At 43.5% G+C, this 21,739-nt stretch overlaps 2 protein-coding genes across 11 annotated transcripts; one reads left to right on the top strand and one right to left on the bottom strand.

Annotated features, from left to right (window-relative positions):
- The first annotated feature begins 828 nt into the window (after nucleotides 1-828).
- On the top strand, nucleotides 829-17,910 carry LOC105025131 (ras-related protein Ral-A). Of its 10 annotated transcripts, none has more exons than XM_034290551.1 (6): nucleotides 1,392-1,571; nucleotides 1,690-2,061; nucleotides 9,591-9,836; nucleotides 10,556-10,764; nucleotides 12,551-12,725; nucleotides 14,861-17,910. In XM_034290551.1, exons 3-6 carry the CDS (start codon nucleotides 9,723-9,725, stop codon nucleotides 14,981-14,983), a joined length of 621 nt encoding a protein of 206 aa, XP_034146442.1. In that variant the 5' UTR covers nucleotides 1,392-1,571; nucleotides 1,690-2,061; nucleotides 9,591-9,722; the 3' UTR covers nucleotides 14,984-17,910. The 10 variants fall into 10 exon arrangements, with proteins under 10 accessions (XP_034146456.1, XP_010893955.1, XP_010893946.1 ...); XM_010895625.4 differs by having other exon boundaries at nucleotides 1,690-1,714; XM_034290565.1 differs by lacking the exons at nucleotides 1,392-1,571; nucleotides 1,690-2,061 and adding an exon at nucleotides 829-849.
- mplkip (M-phase specific PLK1 interacting protein) lies at nucleotides 17,905-20,488 on the bottom strand. Its single transcript, XM_010895665.3, has 2 exons — nucleotides 19,996-20,488; nucleotides 17,905-19,609 (listed from the first exon to the last, which is right to left on the bottom strand). Exons 1-2 carry the CDS (start codon nucleotides 20,377-20,379, stop codon nucleotides 19,406-19,408), a joined length of 588 nt encoding a protein of 195 aa, XP_010893967.2. The 5' UTR covers nucleotides 20,380-20,488; the 3' UTR covers nucleotides 17,905-19,405.
- Between the last annotated feature and the right edge of the window lie 1,251 nt (nucleotides 20,489-21,739).

Genomic DNA, 21,739 nt, shown 5'->3' on the forward strand with positions numbered 1-21,739 from the left:
TAAATTAAATCTTTAAATCTTTTTGTCTTTGCACAAACGCTGCTACTTGCGTAATGTTGACTTGAAAATAAGTCTTAGATGAAAATGTATGATGAGGTGACTTGCCGTTTAGGGCAGCAGGCGATTAAGATTGTATGTATGATAAGTGGGAGGTCATGTTGTGACGTACCTTGAACAAATTAAAGCTAGGAACTCTACCGTGCACCGTAAACGCGTGTTTTTTGCCGGTCCGACAAGAACGCACAAGACCTGACCCAGGATGGTGTCCTGTCAGCTTGGGCTGCGAAGATTTTTTTCTCTCCAATTCCCCATTGTTTTGTTTTGTCTGCGTCTTGTTTGTTTAGGATTTCAGAATTAGCATGTGTACTAGGTGGTCCCAATTCCTAGTAGAGGTGGATGTGTAATAGTTGGGGTGTATTTAATTTTTTTTACATAAACGTATTCTCTTTACACAGTGCCATTTTCTTTTACATTTGCTCCGGACTTGGGTCCAGATATTCCTTTTAGATGTGCTAATGTAATTTGCTGTGTGACTTAAACCTTGGTTTGAGTGTGGGCGTGTCCCAGTCTGACCTGGTTCCCTGAGCCTGTCCTAGCTCATGTGGGCTGTTGTATGGCCCTTGAGAATTTATATAAATAAATATTGGCTTTGTATGCAGCGTGTGTAGTTTGATGTGTCCAAGCCTCTGACATCCAGACCTTCCGGGTTACCAACACTGTTGGCAGCGTTCAGCATTCTTTGCTCTTTATCCAGTAACGTAGGTAGATTATAGTGGGATGACAAGACACTCCGGCTGTATCCCAGACCGGTGTCGTAGCATATGAACGGAATCATTGCAATGAATTGCGGTATGCAAGTGACGCGAGTCTTTAATAGTCGGTGTACAGGTCTTCAGACCGCTTAGCTCTAGGATGTTTCCCGGTCTAGTTTAATTATTGAAATTCAGAGTACTCCGACGATTTTTTCTATTTGAGTTTTTTGTTGTATCAGAAGCACTTGGGTTGGAAGGTCGGAGGTTTGAGTTCTCAATTAGGAGTTTTTCAACGCGGGTTTAGAGGACGCGAGAAGTATGCAATGGAGATTGTCCCATACTGTAATCTGTATTATATTTAGCGTTCATAATTACTGTATGACATTTCATCAAGCAAAACATAACTAAAGATTAGGACATTTTATTGTTTCCTAATTTCTACAATATACAATAGAAACCTTTATAAAGATATATTTGTATCCTGGAATCGTCAAGATGTATATTGCTATATTACATTTCTGTGATGAGCAATTTCAGTCCATATGCACGTCCACAAACCATAGCCACACCCCTCGCCAGTGTTGCCAGATGGTAAGGGTTCCTGTAAACAATTGAGGTATTTTCAATGACAGTGTACGTGAAAAATGGGCTTGGGCGTGTTGATGTATAGCAATAATAGAATTGTTTTTTTAGTGGAGTTCGCAGGATTGAAGCTGTGATTGAGCAGTATACTGTCTATCATATTTAGCAAGCCTGTCCCTCGCTATACAAATACAGTACTGTAGTCATTTTTCACGATCAACACCTGTCTGTGAGAAGGTATAACGGGTTCTTTTGCAAGAAAATTTGGAATACATTATTCCGTCACTATATTCAAGAAGGTGAACGAAAAAACAATATGCGTTTTGATTTATTTGACATTTTGATTTATTCACAGTTGGTTCACAGCTTGGGACATCGCGGTAAGCATCATCTCTTTGCCGGCTTGGCAAAGCACTCGAGTAGCTAGCTAGCTGATCAGATTTACATCTGCTGCCTGGATTGACAGAGGGACTTTCTATCAAAGCCGACTTCTTGTGTTGTTTAAGCATTAGGGGCAAATTGCAATACGATCACCGTTCACCCCGTAATAGCTGCTGTTGCACAGTGTTGTCTTTTAAACGTCCTCTGATACTTTTTGTGATCAGCTAACGTTAGCTAGCTTATCCAGCTGATGGACGCTAGCTAGCTAACGTCGTTAGCGGAGCCACCCAGTCAACGCGCAGCAAGTGTTCATTTACCGTACACAGTACACGACACCTTCACTCTGGTAAGCAACTGCCTTGTGAACTAACTACAATTGATTTTTGTCTCCATGTACATACAGTATGGCAATCAGAACACTAGGTTTGTAACTAACGTCAAATACAATAGATAATGACTACAGAGAAACATAATGGAACAAATGCAATGGATGCATAGCTCGTGATGTGATCAGCAACGATACTAGTCAATATAGCCAATGCAATGGGTTCCAAAGTATTCGATGAAATGGGATGCAGCAAAATGAAACTTTATCGTTGATTTAGCTAATCATGGTGTTCAAGACGAGTCCGAGTGACGTTATCAGTCTCTAGCTAATATTACAATGTTTGCCCCTCCTTGTCATTGCCAAGTATATTGATTGTTTAACCTAGGTCTTTGGCACATGTCATAGAGAACAGGGTCTATAATGTAAGCTGAATAGACATATACCCAGGCTATTACTTATCGCAGTGGTTTCTAAACCATATTCATGCTGAATACGTTCACCAACAGTTGACCGTGCAGCAAGTTGGGCTACATTTTATCTCATAGCCACACACTGGTTCACCCTTAGATATCATATTAAATTACTAGAGGGAATAATAATCCCAAAATCTTCCCGAATGTTAAAAATGGTAGCCATTTTGACCAGGGAGATATCGAAATCCGTTTGATTAGAATGAGTTACAGTACTGCAGTGATGAATGTAACATTCGAAGCATACTGAACGTCCAGACTGGCAGTACAGGTGTTTTACTAAATATAAATATTCCAAGTACATTTTCATACAAATAGTTTATACCAGTTTTATACAGGTTTTTGTTTTAATGTAAATAAACTATAAAGTATCATGAATTCCTCCAGTTGTTTAGGCTAGTTAGAGTGCTGTGAGTGCTACTATATAATTCAGTTTTTACTCTATTTATCATTGGCAGACCATAGTTGACTGACTCCAAAATGGCAGTCCTTTTATCCATAGGTTTGAAACAGAAAAAAGAGCATTCTGATCGGAACAGTTCCATTTTGTTGATTCACTCCCTTTCGTATATACACACAATGATTTATACGCAACACAGCTTGCAGCTGATTTCAGGACTATTGAAGATCGTGGCAAGTTTTGAAGATACCAAGCCATTCTTCGTATTGATGTTGTACAGGGCTTTTCTGACTCTGAAGCCACATGCTTGCGATGGCGCACTCTTTTCCTGATGACCTCAGTTTGTTTTGCAGGAGCCAGTGACATCAACATCATTTTAACTGTCAACTCTTTAGATGAGGATTTGAAGCGTTGGGCATCATGATACGACATGCCACATTTTACTGAATTATAGAATGACATACTAGCTAGATGCCTGTTCTGGAACGACTACTATGGCTACAGAGCAATTTCATGTCCTTTGAACATAGGTAAGTTAGATTGAAAGTTAGATGGGAGCCCTAGTTCCACTAAAAGCCTGGAAAAAGTGAATCCATTCTTCTCTTATAATAAACAAACAAAACTCTGTCAAGGACCCCTGAGGGGTGTCACGGTTGTTTAAGTCAGTGACCTTCAGGAGAGTGGAGATTTTGCAGCAAAGCGATTGAATCCTGGTCGCGGCCTGCTGACCTGCGCCCGTGGGAACTGCAAAGGGTTGTGCAAATTGGCTCAGCATCATCCAGTTTGGATAGCGATGTTGGAAAGGGTTGCTTTGTCTCATCACACGCTAGTGACTCCTTGTGGTAGGCTGGGTGCCTGGCAGCTAACTTGTGGTTGTTGGCTGGGGAATGTGTTCTCCTCAGCATACATGGGCTTACAAATACTTCCTTTTTTTGTTGGACTGAAAATAAATCCTGTAAGGTGAGAGTGATCCTAATGGGTTCTGATGATTTTAAAATAATGGTTCTGTTCCAAAACACACTTCCTGTTCTGTTTCTTTTTCAGTTCCAACCCTCTGCTTTTCCATTCTAGTGTTTTAGTTCAGGAGAATGATAGACTTTTCCCAAGGATTATCAGGTCTGTTGTAAGTGGCATCAGGTCCATCTAGTGTTGCCCACATTACTTTTACATTCACCCCATTTGACCAAAGAGGACATGGATTGGTATGATGGAACAAAATGATTCACATTTGTCTGGGGAATGAGGACAACTGTACAAGCTAGATTGTGCCATGCGAGGATCGGGAGAGAGAGATGTCTGTACTGACATATTTAGCTTTGGAATATTTACCAGAGCAGGTAAGCTACCCTGTGGGGTGTAGTAGGTGTCTAGTGTTTCTAACTGAGTGACATCATTAGGCGAGAGATGTGACCTCGAACATAAACACGACAGTGCCTGTGCTGTTTCTGTTCAGTCAAAACACATCAAAACACAGAAACAAATCTGGGACTGGCCCTCACTTTGACACTCAGCCTTTAGTTTGGGTGTGTTGGCCATGCGGCAGTTGGTTTGGGTGTGTTGGCCATGCGGCAGTTGGTTTGGGTGTGTTGGCCATGCGGCTGTTGGTTTGGGTGTGTTGGCCATGCGGCAGTTGGTTTGGGTGTGTTGGCCATGCGGCAGTTGGTTTGGGTGTGTTGGCCATGCGGCTGTTGGTTTGGGTGTGTTGGCCTGGGGCAGTTGGTTTGGGTGTGTTGGCCATGCATGCTGCAGTAGGTTTGAGTGTGTTGGCCATGCATGCTGCAGTTGGTTTGAGTGTGTTGGCCATGCATGCTGCAGTTGGTTTGAGTGTGTTGGCCATGCATGCTGCAGTTGGTTTGAGTGTGTTGGCCATGCATGCTGCAGTAGGTTTGAGTGTGTTGGCCATGCATGCTGCAGTTGGTTTGAGTGTGTTGGCCATGCATGCTGCAGTAGGTTTGAGTGTGTTGGCCATGCATGCTGCAGTAGGTTTGAGTGTGTTGGCCATGCATGCTGCAGTTGGTTTGAGTGTGTTGGCCATGCATGCGGAAGTTGGTTTGGGTGTGTTGGCCATGCATGCTGCAGTAGGTTTGAGTGTGTTGGCCATGCATGCGGAAGTTGGTTTGGGTGTGTTGGCCATGCATGCTGCAGTAGGTTTGAGTGTGTTGGCCATGCATGCGGAAGTTGGTTTGGGTGTTTTGGCCATGCGGCAGTTGGTTTGGGTGTGTTACGGAAATAATCAGCTAGTGAGGGTACTATTTACAATTTAGCAACCTAGGCTAAATGGCTCCCTATTTACTACACCTCTTTCGATGACAGCCCTATGAGCTATAAGTGCACTATGCAGAAAATACAGGACCACTTTGGATACGCTGGTGGATTCAATCGCTGAAATGACAGTTCCGGCTCTGGATTCACTAGCTGAAATGACATTGGCAGCTCTGGATTCAATCGCTGAAGTAACAGTGGTGGCTCTGGATTCAGTCACTGAAATAAGAGTTTCTAAATCCTTCTGTTGAACTGGTGTAATATTAATCTCTTTATGAAAACAATGTCCATAGAGCTATCATAACAACCTCAGTCAGTCAGTGCAAGACCGGCTTCACTGTGTTTGTTCATGAGGGTCCCGAGTAGCTGTTGCATTTTCAGCAGCTACTCTTCCTAGGGTCAACAGACAACATAACATGTAAGTACTACAAAGCTATAGATTAGAAAACATAGTATTATTACATTAAAATGAATACATTTGTTGACATGGGCCTTACAGACTGTACATTTGCATTTTAGTAATTTAGCTTAGTGGATTATTGCTTACCGAGAAACACTTCAGCTAGTGCATTTCTTAGACCACCATATCAGTCGTAAGTACATCTTACCTATTAGCTATGTCAGTTCTAGCAAAGTCAGTCAAGGGTTTGTGGGTTTCTCTACATTCATCTTTCATCCAGAATGAATTCCCAGCATCTTACAGAGCAAGAGGATTGTCTTTTCAGACCCACTTGTGTTTGACCACAGCTGATAACCAGAGAAGGGAACAGGCAAAACAAACATGGTGGGAATTATTGCAATTGTGCAGGCTGCACAAGAACTGTCATCCAGAACAGAAGGCCACATAATTACAGACTTGGATGGGCTTGTTTACCACCTGGGTTGGGCTCCATCTTCAGTGGGTGATGTTGGAAGTGGGCTTTGATCTTGCAGTAGTTAGCTAGGCAAGGTAAGACAATGTCTTCCCTACTAAAGGGTCTTAAGGACCCCTGTGCCTTTTCACACATTTGCTGCATTCCAACTGTAGACTCCAGTAGTCTTCCTGTGCTTAGCTAGCTATTTTAAAATCCTGGTCTTGTGCTTCCATTTCCATCATAGCCGTATGCCGATGTCTAACGTACCACAAATCACTGTCCCTGCTGTTTTCTCTTCATTGAATTGGCTGAATTGAAGAGTAATGTATTATGCATTGGCAATTTCTGCACTTTCTCTTCACAATTCATAGAGGCAGCTGGGAATACTCACAGAGGTGTTGGAATTCCATCCATGACGTGATGTCAAATCCAGGGGGCTGACACCCTGGTTCCATTCAAACCATTCCGAGACACATGCCCAGTTTGGCAGTCGGCTGACAGCATTCTGACCATGTTTGTACTGTACCCTCTTCATTTTATTAACTAGGATCACGCCTGTTGAAGGCACCCATCGGCCATTAACCCACCATGCACTAGAGGCCTAGAAGATGTTGGCTGACATTCTCAATGCCAGGGAGGCTTTCCCCACCCTGGATGTCATATTTTTCCTGTACTGTAGGTTCAGCTATAGAGAAAAGCATCTCTTCGTGGCATTATTGTGAGACGAGTTAGGAGAAGACTCCGCTGACCTTTCACCCGCATAAGTGATGTAATTATGTCATGCCAGTCCCCTCAGCCAGCTGTGACGATGCAGTCTGACCACAGTCTATATCTTATACTAGCCTTATACTATATAAACAATGCTATTCTAGCTGAATACTATATACCATACTAACCTAATGCTATACTATACACCATAGAAGCCTAATACTGTAGTAACTTACTGTTATGCTAACAATGCTATTCAAGTTGAGTACTATTCAGCAAACTAGCATAAAACCATGCTAACCTACTACTATACTAGAGTAATACTTTGCTAGCAGTATACTCACCTAATACCATACTAACCCAATTTTGTACTAGACAAATGCAATTTCATATACAACCCAGCCTAATACCATAATAGCCTAGTATATACTTGACTATTGGTAGCCTACTGCTGTACTCACACTATACAAACCTACTGTAATAATAACAAAGCTGTTTTAGACAAATACTATACTATATACCATACTAGCCTAATACTGTAGCTGCCCAGTACATACTAGGCTACTGCTATACTAACCTAATGCTATACTAACCCAATGCTTCCACTTGCCCAATACTATGCTATTCTAATGATAGATCCTTATAGCCAGGGCCAGCCCTAGGCATAAGAGACATAGGTGGTCGCTTATGGGCCCTGACCACTAGTGAGCCCCACAACAAATGACACTCGCCATAGACATTCATATAAAATATCAATACAAAACACAAGTTTCAAGGTTAATTTGTCAAATGCACCGAACACCACTTCATCCTGCACAATGACATTCTTATGACATGGCACCTGACAAACGATGTAGTGAGAGTTAAGAATAATATATAAGCTAGAATATAGCCAAACCAAAAAAAGTCATAATAAAATAACACTAAAATATACATAACACTTTACACTAGCACCAGTTTAAAGAAAATAATACTGTAAACCAGCAGCAATCTGGGTAGTATTATTGAACATTTAGAAAAGGCAAGTATGGCAGTAATAAGTGTAAACTAGCATCAGTTGGTAGAGTTATGGAATATTATATATAGATGAGTGTAATAAGCTTATGAATGGTGGCATAGCACACTACAACTACATAATGAGAATTCAAGAAAAAACATATAGGTGACACAGCAGTACAGCATGACATCAAAAGTAATAGGTGCAAAATAAAACGGCAAGAGAGACAACCAACCAACTACACAGCGACTCTTGGGGCGTAACAGCGCTATTAATTTAAGCCGGCCAGTTTGTCTTGTTCGCCCCCCCCCCCCAACGGGGCGTGAAGATAACAGCCTACTCTGGATGACGTATGACCAGTCTAACGCATAGACCATAGCCTCTTCACGCGGCCTGAAGTGTGTGCATGCTAATGAGTGTGCTAGCCTCCTTGTGATGAAATAGTTGGATGGTGTCACCTTAGTCCGTCCTCAGTGAGCTCATCCCGTTTGCCCTTGTGGAGGCCACTGGGTGGTATCATAATTGTTTTGTTTTTTGAAGAAAAAAAAAAGCCACAACCATGCCTGTAAGGTAGCGGTCTTAAAAACAAATAAGAGGTATTTATGACCTCTAAGAGGACAAAATGGAAAACATTTAAATATACCACCGACTGAGATTAAATATAACAGAATGGCCAGCTGCTGTGAGTGGAAGAGTGTCGTTCATTCTCTGGCTTTACAAAAGAGGGATTGTGTCCTGCTGTAGTACTGAACCCTCAGTCTCTGCATAAAGAAACAAACAACTGCATTCAAACAATGACACGCCTGTAGCCTTTCAGTGGCTAGGAGGAATGGTTTGGTCTGGCGTGCGTAGACTGACGTTTCTGATGCTGAGGAACTTCCGCCGGCAATTTACCGCTTGATGTTTTTTAACAGCCTAATAACCACCCGAGTTACCTGTGCAAAACTCTTTTTGAAGTTGCTGCAATAGGGTTGTAACTGCAAATAAAATCACAAATCCCTGGGGGGTCAGTACGATACCTTTGCATGTCTGGGTGTCCAGCAGAGCACCTCCAAATTGTCTCAAATTTGGAGGTGGAGGTCAAAGGCCTGCCCTGGTGGAGGTCAAAGGCCTGCCCTTTTTCTCAGCTCTGCCCCTGGGTGGACAGGTGGAGGTCAGAAAGGGCTGCCCTTTTCTCAGCTCCGCTCAGGGTGGATCGGTGGAGTTCAAAGGGCTGCCCTTTTTTGCACTCTGCCCAGGTTGGACAGGTGGAGGTCAGAAAGGGCTGTGTTCTGGCGATCCAGAGCTGGGCGTCTATAAGCTCAGTCATAATTTTTGGCCCAGGGAATGTTTTACGTCCTCTAGGGTACTGGCCAAGACATTCTGGACGAGAGGTCTCAAACCGATGTTTCAGATTCCACCAAACCTGCTATTGGGGTGTTTGGATGAGGCGTGGCCATAATAGGAAATAGGACATGGAAAAATGGGGATTGGAGTTAAAAAATGGGGTGTGGGTTCTAATTAAAAACCAAACTTTTTCTGGTCCCAATTTAAGTCAGTTGTTAGAATTAATTGGGTATCTTAATTTACTTTCAGCACCGCTCGCTGTCCTCCTCAGTTTTATACAGAAGCCGGAGCTTCACGATTCAGCGTGGACTCACTGTCCACTGCTGGTCTCTAGCAAACTCAACCTTCAGGATCAGCAGTTAAACTTTTACTTTCACGGATATTATTGTAGGGACATTTACTTAAGACCTAAAACGGGCCTCCTAGATAAAACATTGTTCAACATTTCCCTGTTGATGTAAGACCGCCAAAATGTACACACACTAACACACAAACCCTGATTTGAATCTATTTTTCTTTTTGCCTTGCAGGCGTGATCAGACAACCCTGAATGCTGGAGCTGCCCTTCACCCCTCTGAGTCTCACTATCGACCAAAAACCACTCCGCTCGGTCTACCCCCATTCTCCCTCTGCTTTCCTTGCCTCCGAGTGAGAGAGAGATCATGACAGCCAACAAGCCCAAGGGGCAGAACTCCCTGGCCCTCCACAAGGTCATCATGGTAGGGAGTGGAGGAGTGGGCAAGTCGGCGCTGACCCTGCAGTTCATGTATGACGAGGTGAGACCTTTGACCTGCGGCGAAGCCTGCTGTGGTTTTTTCCGCTCCCCAGTGGTTTTTTCCGCTCCCCAGTTCAAACAGCATCACTGTATTATTACAGCCGTGGAAGGATCGCTGCCCCCCCCCCCCCCGACAAGACCCGACCAGGGAGATCGATGCAGTGCAACGCATGCCAACAACAATTCACGTTGGATAAGCGATTATATCACATTTATCACAAGTCTTTGAGCAGAGTGCCAACATTCTCATAGAATCCAGGCAGGAAGGATGCTTTTTAAGAATGGCACTTCCCCATAGCTCGTGGTCACTTGTCCTAATAACAAATATTAGGCATTTACCAAAAGCTTTTTTCAAAGCAGCTTACATTCATGTCTGTGTGATGGTGTCTGTGGGCAGGGAATCCAATCCTCCATCCTGACATTACAAGGACCGCTTGCTACCAACTCAGCCAACATTGTGGAACCTTGGCAGCATGGCTGTAACCAAAAACGATCTCCTTTGGTCCGGGTCAGGGGGTCTCACTATTCCCCCTCAAATGGCACTTGTTTTCCTTTTCCAAATTCTGCCCGGTGAGGTTTGCCTCCACATCACGGTACTCCGGTCTTTATCTCTAAACTCTGTTTTTGCCAAATAGCCTCGTGTAATAGAATTGTCCCTCAACATGTCCCCGCCGCGCTTGTTCTCCATCCACCGCCCTCTCACCTCCATCTCCTCATCAGTTCGTGGAGGACTACGAGCCCACCAAGGCGGACAGCTACAGGAAGAAGGTGGTGCTGGACGGGGAGGAGGTCCAGATAGACATCCTGGACACGGCGGGTCAGGAGGACTACGCAGCCATCCGTGACAACTACTTCCGCAGTGGGGAGGGCTTCCTCTGTGTCTTCTCCATCACCGAGGCGGAGTCCTTCACCGCAACCGCGGACTTCAGGTACCACAGAGCAGGCCGGACCCCCTATTTAGGCTTTGAGGTGAAGGAGGAACCAGGTTTGTGGTCACTTTTGATTCAGCAGTTAAGTTGCAATCCAAATTCCAGATTAGTCACCTCCTCAGGTTTGGTGTCTGCCTCATCATCCAATTTAGGAAGTAAATAGTTGAATAGTGAAGTTATTGAGTCTTCCACCAGTGTGTTCGAGCACCAAGCTCAAACGTGTACTGAAGCCGTTTCGCATCCAAACACTGATTCTGGGCTTCTGACGTGTAATAAATAATAATAATAATACATAATAAAATAATACAATTTCTATGCGCCTTTCTAAGCACTCAAGGTCACCATACAAGACACAAATCACAATAAAGATAAAAAGAAACCGAACATCGCTAAAAGCAGATGAATCGTGATGATGAAAATTGCTATAAGCAGATGAAAAGTGATCATGTTGGATATGCCAGTGTGAAAAGATGAGTTTCAGACGGGTTTTGAAAATGGAAAGCGAGTTAATGTTATGGATGTCTGCTGGAAGAGAATTCCAGAGGCGAGGGGCAGAGCGGCTGAAGGCTCTGAACCCCATAGTGGTCAAACGGGCAGGAGATACAGTGAGGTGAATAGAAGATCTGAGAGTACGGGTGGATATGTTGATATGAAGGAGGTACAGTGAGGTGAATAGAATAAGACCTGAGAGTATGGGTGGGTATGTTGATATGAAGGAGGTACAGTGAGGTGAATAGAATAAGACCTGAGAGTACGGGTCGATATGTTGATATGAAGGAGGTACAGTGAGGTGAATAGAATAAGACCTGAGAGTACGGGTGGATATGTTGATATGAAGGAGGTGCAGTGAGGTGAATAGAATAAGACCTGAGAGTATGGGTGGGTATGTTGATATGAAGGAGGTCAGTGAGGTACAGAGGAGCGAGGTTGTGAATGGTCTTGAAGGTGAGGAGCAGAATCTTAAAATCAATGCGGTACTTTAGAGGGATCCAATGTAGCTGCTGAAGAACAGGAGTGATGTGATTAATAGAAGATGTTCTGGTGATGAAACGAGTGGCAGAGTTCTGAACCAGTGTAAGTTTTTGTATCAGTTTGAGAGGAAGACCGAAGATAAGAGAGTTACAGTAATCGATACGGGATGTAACCAGGGTGTGAACGAGAATGGCTGTACTAGTGGGTGTGAGAGACGGACGGAGACGATTGATTGCTTGAAATGAAAGTGGGCTGTCGAGGATGACACCCAGACTCTTAACCTGAGGGGAGGGAGAAACTGAGGAATCATCAATGGAAAGCAAGAAACTGTCATGTTTTGTCAGAGTGGATTTCGTGCCAGTGAGGAGAACCTTTTGTCATTAAGTTTGAGGAAATTGCAGGAAAACCAGGATTTGATTTCCATTAAGCGATCAGAGAGGGAGGTGGGTGGGAAGGTTGATTTAGGTTTAGTTGACAGGTCTGAAACGCAGTGTATTCTACACCTTTGCTTTTCTCACCTGACTATTTCCTTCTACCACTGGTGTCTTATTTCTGTTCTGGTCGTCCCACCTAGCTTTGTTTAAGTGAATACTTTATCTGTTCGTCAGTCTGCATGACGTTATGTCATGAAGGCGGGTAAACAATTTAGCACCTTTAAAAGTGTGTTCACCCGCCTTTTGTCCACCCACATTCACTGCGTAAACACTGCGTAAACACTGCGTAAACACTGCCACAGCAATATCTAACACATTAGTCTGACGACAGCCACTACGTAGGCGCCGGTCATCCAACACCCAGCCTGTCCTCCCTCCAGAGAACAGATCCTGAGGGTGAAGGAGGACGAGAACGTGCCCTTCCTCCTGGTGGGCAACAAGTCTGACCTGGGGGACCGGCGGCAGGTGAGCAGCGAGGAGGCCAAGGCCCGGGGGGAGCAGTGGGCCGTCAGTTACGTGGAGACCTCCGCTAAGACCCGGGCCAATGTGGACAAGGTGAGGGGGATTTCCTTGCACATGCAGGGGGTGGCTCGGGGGATTTCCGTGCACATGCAGGGGGTGGCTCGGGGGATTTCCGTGCACATGCAGGGGGTGGCTCAGGGAGAAAAGGCCAGTCGGCTGAGCCCTGTCATGCAATTCTCTGAAGGTTTTTAAATGTGCTTAGCTGTCATTGCTTCACATTGTTTGGCAAGTGAAACAATGGAAGTCAAGAGTGTATATGTTAACTATGACTTATATGTTAGGGGTATATGTTAACTATGACTTATATGTTAACTATGACTTATATGTTAGGGGTATATGTTAACTATGACTTATATGTTAACTGTGACTTATATGTTAGGGGTATATGTTAACTATAACTTATATGTTAGGGGTATATGTTAACTATAACTTATATGTTTGGAGGTATATGTTAACAAGGGGTATATGTTAACTATAACTTATATGGTAGGGATATATGTTAACTATAACTTATATGTTAGGGGTATATGTTAACTATAACTTATATGTTAACTATGACTTATATGTTAGGGGTATATGTTAACTATAACTTATAGTTAACATATACCCCAAACATATAACTTATAGTTAACATATACCCCAAACATATAAGTCATAGTTAACATATACCCCTAACATATAAGTCATAGTTAACATATAAGTCATAGTTAACATATACCCCTAACATATAAGTCATAGTTAACATATAAGTTATAGTTAACATATACCCCAAACATATAACTTATATGTTAACTATGACTTATATGTTAGGGGTATATGTTAACTATAACTTATATGTTTGGGGTATATGTTAACTATAACTTATATGTTAGGGGTATATGTTAACAAGGGGTATATGTAACTCAGCGGTGTAGTGGTAAAAGAATCCAAATAAGTAAACAGTTGTTTATCATGGTAAATGGTAACACTCCCTGTCATACAATATTCCCAGTAAATCCGGCCCGTTTAACCAGTGGTTCTACTTAAACCGCGGCTTACTGACAATGTAAACCCAATGTACTGGAAGGATCCAAAGGGCCTGGGTCTAGGGATCTTTTTGGATCGGTGCGTTGGAGGGATCCGTGTGGGACCACGGCTTCAGACAGGTGTGGTTGAAACTCATGACGAGGCAGTGACGCACCTGATCATGCGGCGATGACTCAATTGTGTAGCGTCGTGTGTGGCGCCCGAGGTCACGCCGTTAGACCAGGAAGGTGGCTGTGGCGTCCCAATGTCACGCCGTTAGACCAGGGAGGTGGCTGTGGCGCCCGAGGTCACGCCGTTAGACCAGGGAGGTGGCTGTGGCGTCCCAATGTCACGCCGTTAGACCAGGGAGGTGGCTGTGGCGTCCCAATGTCACGCCGTTAGACCAGGGAGGTGGCTGTGGCGTCCCGAGGTCACGCCGTTAGACCAGGGAGGTGGCTGTGGCGTCCCGAGGTCACGCCGTTAGACCAGGGAGGTGGCTGTGGCGTCCCGAGGTCACGCCGTTAGACCAGGGAGGTGGCTGTGGCGTCCCGAGGTCACGCCGTTAGACCAGGGAGGTGGCTGTGGCGTCCCGAGGTCACGCCGTTAAACCAGGGAGGTGGCTGTGGCGTCCCGAGGTCACGCCGTTAGACCAGGGAGGTGGCTGTGGCGTCCCGAGGTCACGCCGTTAGACCAGGGAGGTGGCTGTGGCGTCCCGAGGTCACGCCGTTAGACCAGGGAGGTGGCTGTGGCGTCCCGAGGTCACGCCGTTAGACCAGGGAGGTGGCTGTGGCGTCCCGAGGTCACGCCGTTAGACCAGGGAGGTGGCTGTGGCGTCCCGAGGTCACGCCGTTAGACCAGGGAGGTGGCTGTGGTGGCTTTCATGCCATCAGAGAAGGAACGGGGGGTGGGGTGTTTTTGCAATGTTTTGTCTACAAACCTCTGCTCAGTAGTAGACTAGTAGTAGATGTGGTGGTGGTGGTGGTAGTAGTAGTAGTATTTGTAGTAGTAGTAAGATTAGTTCTAGGTTTACACAGTGTAAAAAATAATAATCTGTACCTACTCAACTAGTCGCAGTAACTCACTAGTGAAATAAGCTAAGCTATGAAATGATTTGGCGACTCCTGGTGGACTAATTATATCCAGGTGACTTCTCTGCCCTGCAGGTATTTTTTGACCTGATGCGTGAGATCAGGGCCAGGAAAATGGAGGATGGGAAAGAAAAAAACGGGAAGAAGAGGAGGAAAAGTCTGGCCAAGAGAATCCGAGAACGGTGCTGTATTTTGTAAAGGCTGAGTCAGTTCCTCCAACCTGCCTACTAATCTGGGTTGTGTTCATTCGGTACCAAATGGAAGAAAATGGACTATCTGGATGTGTCCAATAACAATCGCTCTATTTTTTTTTCATTCGCAAGGCATTTTTTTTGTTATCAGTGTGTTCTCTTTATTGAACAGCAGTTGGGTTTCTCTCTTTGCAGTAAAGGGTAGTTTGTTATCCAATTATAGTTAACACAATGGAAGGACTAAAACTGAACGCCAACTAAGGAATTTGAAATGGAAGCTATTTTACAATTTTAACTTTGAAAAGTAAAATCCGATCCTAAGATTAGCAAATACTTACCGTTACTGCTAAGCACACTAAAACATTCTTAGAGACAGAAAAATGTTTTAAAAAAACTATTCTGAGATTTGCTACCGGCGAAGCAGTCACAGAAACAATGCTATTGGAACGCCCACACATATTTCCAGTGTAAATATCATGCGATGGTCAGTGCTGTTCTGTCATGAGCCAATTTCCAATGCTGCTACACATTCAGTGTCAATGCCCGGGGGTCAACAGGTTAAGGTTTCAATGTTGGTCAGATGCACCGAACAACACAGCGTCATCCTGCACAACGACACGCTTGTGACATGGCACCCGACAACTACGCAGTGAGAGGGCATGTGGGATATTGACAAATACAAAATGGACAACACTACATACGGTTTCCAAACTCCCACAACACCCTGGGTTCAACCCGGTTGTGACCCCGGCGGGCGTCTCATAGTTGGCCTGGGGAGGGTAGAACCAACAGAATATTCCTCATGCTCCATTGACTCCGTGTGGAGTCTTGACCAGGGGCTGTCTGTCGATTTGGGCTTTTCCTCAGACACATTTCTCACACTTCCTGGTCAAATAAGTGAGGAGTGGGGTGATGAGCATCGCTGCAGCACGTGTCAGAGGTCTCGTATCCCCACAGTCGACTCCCAAGCCCGTTGTGGGAGGTAAACACAGATGTCGGCAGAATGGCGTGTGACGATGTGTGACATCTGTCCAGACGTCGGTAGTTTTTGTGCAAGGAAACATGGGAATGTGATCAAATGACGAGAGGGAACCGAGTTGTGCAACACGACTAAGAAGCAGAGCTGGGAAATCCACGGCCGATCACACAGCACTTTGGACAGGCCAGCTGATGGGCTTACATGTTTACACTATGACCTGTTTTACGGGAAACATTCGGCCCTTTGTCCTGCAGAGTGAAAAGGCATTTAACAGATCATTTCCACAGAGAAGAGAGCTTCACAGTCCCGGATTTAAGCTGTGCCCAGGAAACTGGCCTAATATGTTTGCCTTCAGTTCAGATTATTTTGTCCGTGGTTACGTGAACTAAAGTGGTAATTCACTGTGTCAAAGTTTAGTGATGGAACCCAGTGGTTCTTTGTAAAGAAATTACAGTGTATCTCATGATGTTTATCAGCCTGGTCTCACTGTGCCTGAGTAGCAACACAGGAGTTTCCAATAAATGTCCCTTAAATAAACAGGTGATAAGACCTGTAGCACAATCTGTAGTGGTAATGAAAGGTTTTTTAAGATAATGGTTTAATATTTTCCCTTACTATGTGTTTCGATACTATAAATGTATGAAACATACATAGGAAATGTATTGTTTCAATGCAGTTTCTTCCCAGCTGATGTGAAATACTGTCAAATTTCTACCCTCCATTTCCGTTATGTAGCACATCACAGCAACTTCTGTGTAGATTTATGACACTTGTAAAATGTCATTTTTACATATGTACATCCATTAGGCACTGTGTCATCTTCAATATGAAACCAATTCAATCTGTCTTATGGTTTGTTGAAGATGTTCTCAGTCTACAGTGATCTGACAGCGCATTCAGATTTCCTTTTCTATGACTGAAAAACCTTATTCTTGAATGCATCTATAGCGCCTTTGACGAAAAGCTACAGGAAAGTGATACTGAACCAAAAAAAAACGTCATTTCAGTCTGTACTACATTACAAAAATACACACAAGTCATGTACTTGATGCTGGCCCTTTCATTTCATACAGGCTGGGTTTTTTTCCCTCCATTTCAGCCCTCTTTACTTTGGAAAAAGAAAACGCGTTTCAGACAGATTTGATGTGATCACATGGATCACCACGTTAAGGGAGGATCTTCCACGGTTTGTTGTGATGTACACTTCAGGTCAGGTGGCCAAAGCAATTTAAATAATGAGGCAGAACTCGATTCGTTTTCAGTCCTTACCTTGGAGACCTCCCCGACATTTCACACTTTCATTTTAGTCCCCAAGGAGAGGTTAAAAAAGACTTGCTGTAGTGCTTGGTTGGGATTTACCTCTGAATACTTCAGGGTTTCCTGAAAGAACACGCCCAATCTGAATGTGAAACTATTGTGCAGATTGCCCCTTGTATAACAATGAGTTTCCATCTTGTTTGGATATACCACAGAGGACAAGCTTTTACCAAATTACTGAAACATTATTGCATGCGGAAATATATTTTGCCACTATTCTTTACTCATTTTCAATGTCTCTGCTCCTTTCCTCGCATAACTAAACTTTAGTCTAGTTTTTTATTTTGATTCTGCTGATTAAGTTGCAACACATTTCTATAACGGAAGCACATGAGACAGAGGAACTTACCTGACGGCGTCCCTTAGAAAAGCTTGTTCGCAACAGTGGGGAGATCTAAAACACTCCCTGGTCTAGTTGTGTCTCCCCAAAACCTCTGTTTGCCCAAATTAACACGCCCCTGGGATCCCAGCTATTGTTGTGTGTGTGTGTGTAATGCTTGGTACCTGGGAGCGATGACGCTATCATGGAGTCAGCGCTGCCCACTGGTAGCAGATGTTCCTTCCGCTCATATTTAACGTAACAGAATTGTAAATTGACAAAAATAAAGAAATAAAATAGAATTTTAATAGAATGTTAATGTCTCTGCCTCTTCGTGTGTGTCTTATTCCAGATGAAAGCCAGAATCCTTAATTGGAACAATGTACATTACAATGGAATTCATAAAGTAGGTCCTGTAAACTCCATGTGAGGAACAGCAGCCTTGTTGTAGGCACTGAGCGTTAAGGGGAATCACTTTAGTTCAGTCATAATGTTATTTCTCCTTCTCATAAATAATTGGGTGACCATCACGAGTCCCTGCCTCAGGTTTACCAACAAGCTGTCCTGACCCTATCAGCCTGGCCTAGCTGGTCTGACACTTAGTCTTTTATGTTTTTTTGTCAAAACTAGGATAATCGTAACCAACATCCAGTTAGTAACCTGTAAATAAATAATTGCAGTAACATGCAAGTACTGAGCCATTGTTACAATCCCCCAGGAGTTTCCCTTCTGCAGAGGCTTCAGTTGTTTTGTATTTATCTTGTTTACAACCTTTCTAGTAAAATCGGAGGGCGGGGGTTCTGAATCATAAGCTCATGAATCAGTTTTCTTCCAGAATAAAAAGGTATACACTAACAGATTGGTCCCAAAAAAAATTACATTAAGGATTCCAGCTTTAACAGCAAGATTTAATACAAACCAGTAGACAACTTATGTGTGAGATGCTGGATGCGTAAGAGTGTATGTGTTGCGAGGAATACAAATGTGTTTAGTCTGCCGCATATGGGAATCACAAACTACGACATGTAAATTTACTACAAACACTTAAGAAACCTGAGGCAGTGGCCTAGAAACCTAAAGCTGTGGTTTATATTGCCCAATTTAAAATCCCAGTAAAATACATTTAACAAAATATAAGTATTGTATAAATCAGTCTAGAACGAAGAGGTATACATCATAGACCACACCAACCAATCAGTTCTTCAATGCAACACTAACAATGTAGAGCTCAAGACATTCAGCGCTGTACATCTGAGCTCAAACACGTAGAGCTCAAGACATTCAGCGCTGTACATCGGAGCTCAAACACGTAGAGCTCAAGACATTCAGCGCTGTACATCTGAGTGGCAAAACTAAATAAAAAGCCCCTTTCTATGTACACTCACTGACAAAATGTTAAAAACAGAGGAACCATTAACATATCATAAAAGGTACAGATATACATGTATCAAACTACCCTGCAGATGGATAAAAGAAAATTCATTTTGATCTGATTAACATTTCCCTGTGTTTGGTATGCTGCCGTTGCCCTGAAATTGAGAAGTCTCATAATCAGGTTTAAAAAGGTGTGATCAAGATCTGCTGGAAAAGCGCTTCAGCCAGTGGTCAGTCCATGGCCACAGACAGATGCTGGTGAATCCTCTGACATCTTCAAAGATTGCTGTACTAGTCTTTTATAGGTCATGTTGCCATTCACAAATGGCAAGTCCTACAACCAGCGGAACTGGTTTTGGCAATTGTCCGAAACCAATAAAACAATAGGGCTAATATGAACGAAAAGGGCAGAGGCATTGTCCTAGTGGCTGGGCAAAGTCCTAGTTGAAATACCTCCCTGGCCTGCCTGTGTTTGTGGCTTGCTGTTGGGAGCTGCCTGTCTCTGTGACTGGTACTGGTTGTAGGCTAGCCCACGGGTCCTGCAGCATAGAGGGGTTGTAAAACTTCTCCACACCACCACGTGCCCCCTGGCCCCTGTCCCTGCCACCGCGCGACCCAAACGGAGTGGAATGCCGCGGAGAGCCCTTTAGGAAAGAACCACCATGTTGTTATGAGACACCAAAACTAAACGAATTTGCATATGAAAACGTGGTCGCGTCGAGGTCAAAATAAATGAGAAACAGGACCACCACCTATAGTGGTGTCGAAACTAAAATGAGACAAATGAAAAACATGCTACATAGTAAACGGTGTTTCGCCGTTTCCAAGAGACTACATTAAGACAACTTCTCGTATAACGTTGGACCAAGCTGTTTTCTAAAACGGAGGCGAGGTTTGAAATACTATCGTACAAAGAAAGAGCTGTGATTACACAGGCCCGAAGCCCTTGCAACGTAAACTAAGATGTTTGTTTGCAGACGGTTACCTACGTGTGCATAAAATCTAAACACCAGACACATTCAGTATTTACCTGATAACCCATATGTTGTCCGGGACTTTGTAAATTGTATGGGGAATTTCTGTAAGGAGCGCCACAAGGACTCTGGTTCTGTCTACGCGGAGTATACGTTGGAGATGAGCCACTGTTGTTGAATCTTCCTTTACCCCCACTTCCACCGTGATAACTCTTATTACAGTTACCAACAAAGTCTCTCGGGGGAGTATTGGGAGAGCCACAATCATACTGCCCAAATCTAGGTGATCCAAACGACGGAGGGGGACCACCACGGAAACCCCACGGCGGCGAGGGAAGGATCCCGCCCGCACTACTGTCGAATCCGGTTGTGCTTCCGAAAGTACCTCCTCTCGAACCCATTCCACCCGGACTAGGTTGTCTGAAATTCGGTCTGTGCATTATCAAAATAGAATTATAAACTACTGAGCACAAAAAACGATCTATGCTTACTTTAAAGCAAACGCGAAATGGATGTTGTTCGGGTCTGTGTTTTTATGAGTAAAGAAAACCGGAACAGGAAATTATAAAACAGGAAAAGGGAAACTCGTCTTTCTTTCTTCTTCATTGGTATGCCGCCACCTAGTGTACGGGTAGGTAATAACTGTTCCCCAGAAATGTACGTGTTGTATAAAATAACTATACAAATCACCCGAAGCGTCAAAGTTTGCTCTTTGATTAAGGTCAACAGTATACCTAATCTGATATAGAAAAGCATAGTATAAATCCCCATTTAAGTCAACGAGTCGTCGGTTAAGTTGTTGTATTTCTATATATTTAAGGCTAAATTCAGGTAAAATAACTTCAACTTAAAACTTATTTGTCGCGGGTTTACTCTACAGTGAGGTGGAAATTCCTAAAGAGCAAGTTATTCCGAGAAAAGTAAAAGTTATATTTTTAATGAATAAAATGTGAATGCAATCTATTGTATCTTGTTCTTTTATTGGTGTTGCACATTATTTTGATTGTAATGTATGAAGATTAAAAACGTTAATCCGATTAGCCTTAGTGAGCCTAGACAATGTTAACTGAAATAAATACATTTGATGAACAAAGTTTAAATTGCAAGAATATTTGACTTAAAATACCTGTTTTCCTGTCATCTTCTTCTGGAACCACAAGAGGGAGTTGCAACCTAATGGAATGTTTTTCAAGTATTGAACAAACGGGGAAAAAAGTACTTTCAGACAGCCGGATTTAAACTTTGCCAAAAAAGCTGTAGTATTAGGATTTTTATTTTTTTTATCAGAGTCCTAATTGTGTCAATTTTAAAATATAACATAATCAGCCAAAATCCACTCTTCCTTGATTTAATAAAAAAATTAAACGTTAACCAACTTACAGCTGACCCACTTCAGATGACCCTCTGATTGATAATCAGGCCAAGAAGAATACAAGGGTCTCCAAAGTAGCCCTTATCATGCAGACCTGCCCCCTGCACCCAACACCATCACCTCACGTAGTCAAACACGGTCAATTTGTGAAAACATGTTATTTTCACATCTTCCGGGTGCAACAGGGACATGGGCTCAATTCAAATTGAAGTCAGTCAGTGCAGGTGGTGATTTGCCTAATCATGGATGGGCTATTGCAGCAGACGACTACATCGGTATCCACTCGTACCAGTCGAAAGCGAGACCAACCGACTCCAGGGGGCACACAATCACCTCCACTGGACAACTGAGGAGCGGAGAAACATTGCCTGCTCCGACGAACACGGGTTCATTCATCTTGAAGGGCCTGCAAAGCCCACTGCCTACCG

The sequence above is a fragment of the Esox lucius genome, chromosome 3 (genome assembly GCF_011004845.1).
Source record: "Esox lucius isolate fEsoLuc1 chromosome 3, fEsoLuc1.pri, whole genome shotgun sequence".
Classification (NCBI taxonomy): Eukaryota; Metazoa; Chordata; class Actinopteri; order Esociformes; family Esocidae; genus Esox; species Esox lucius.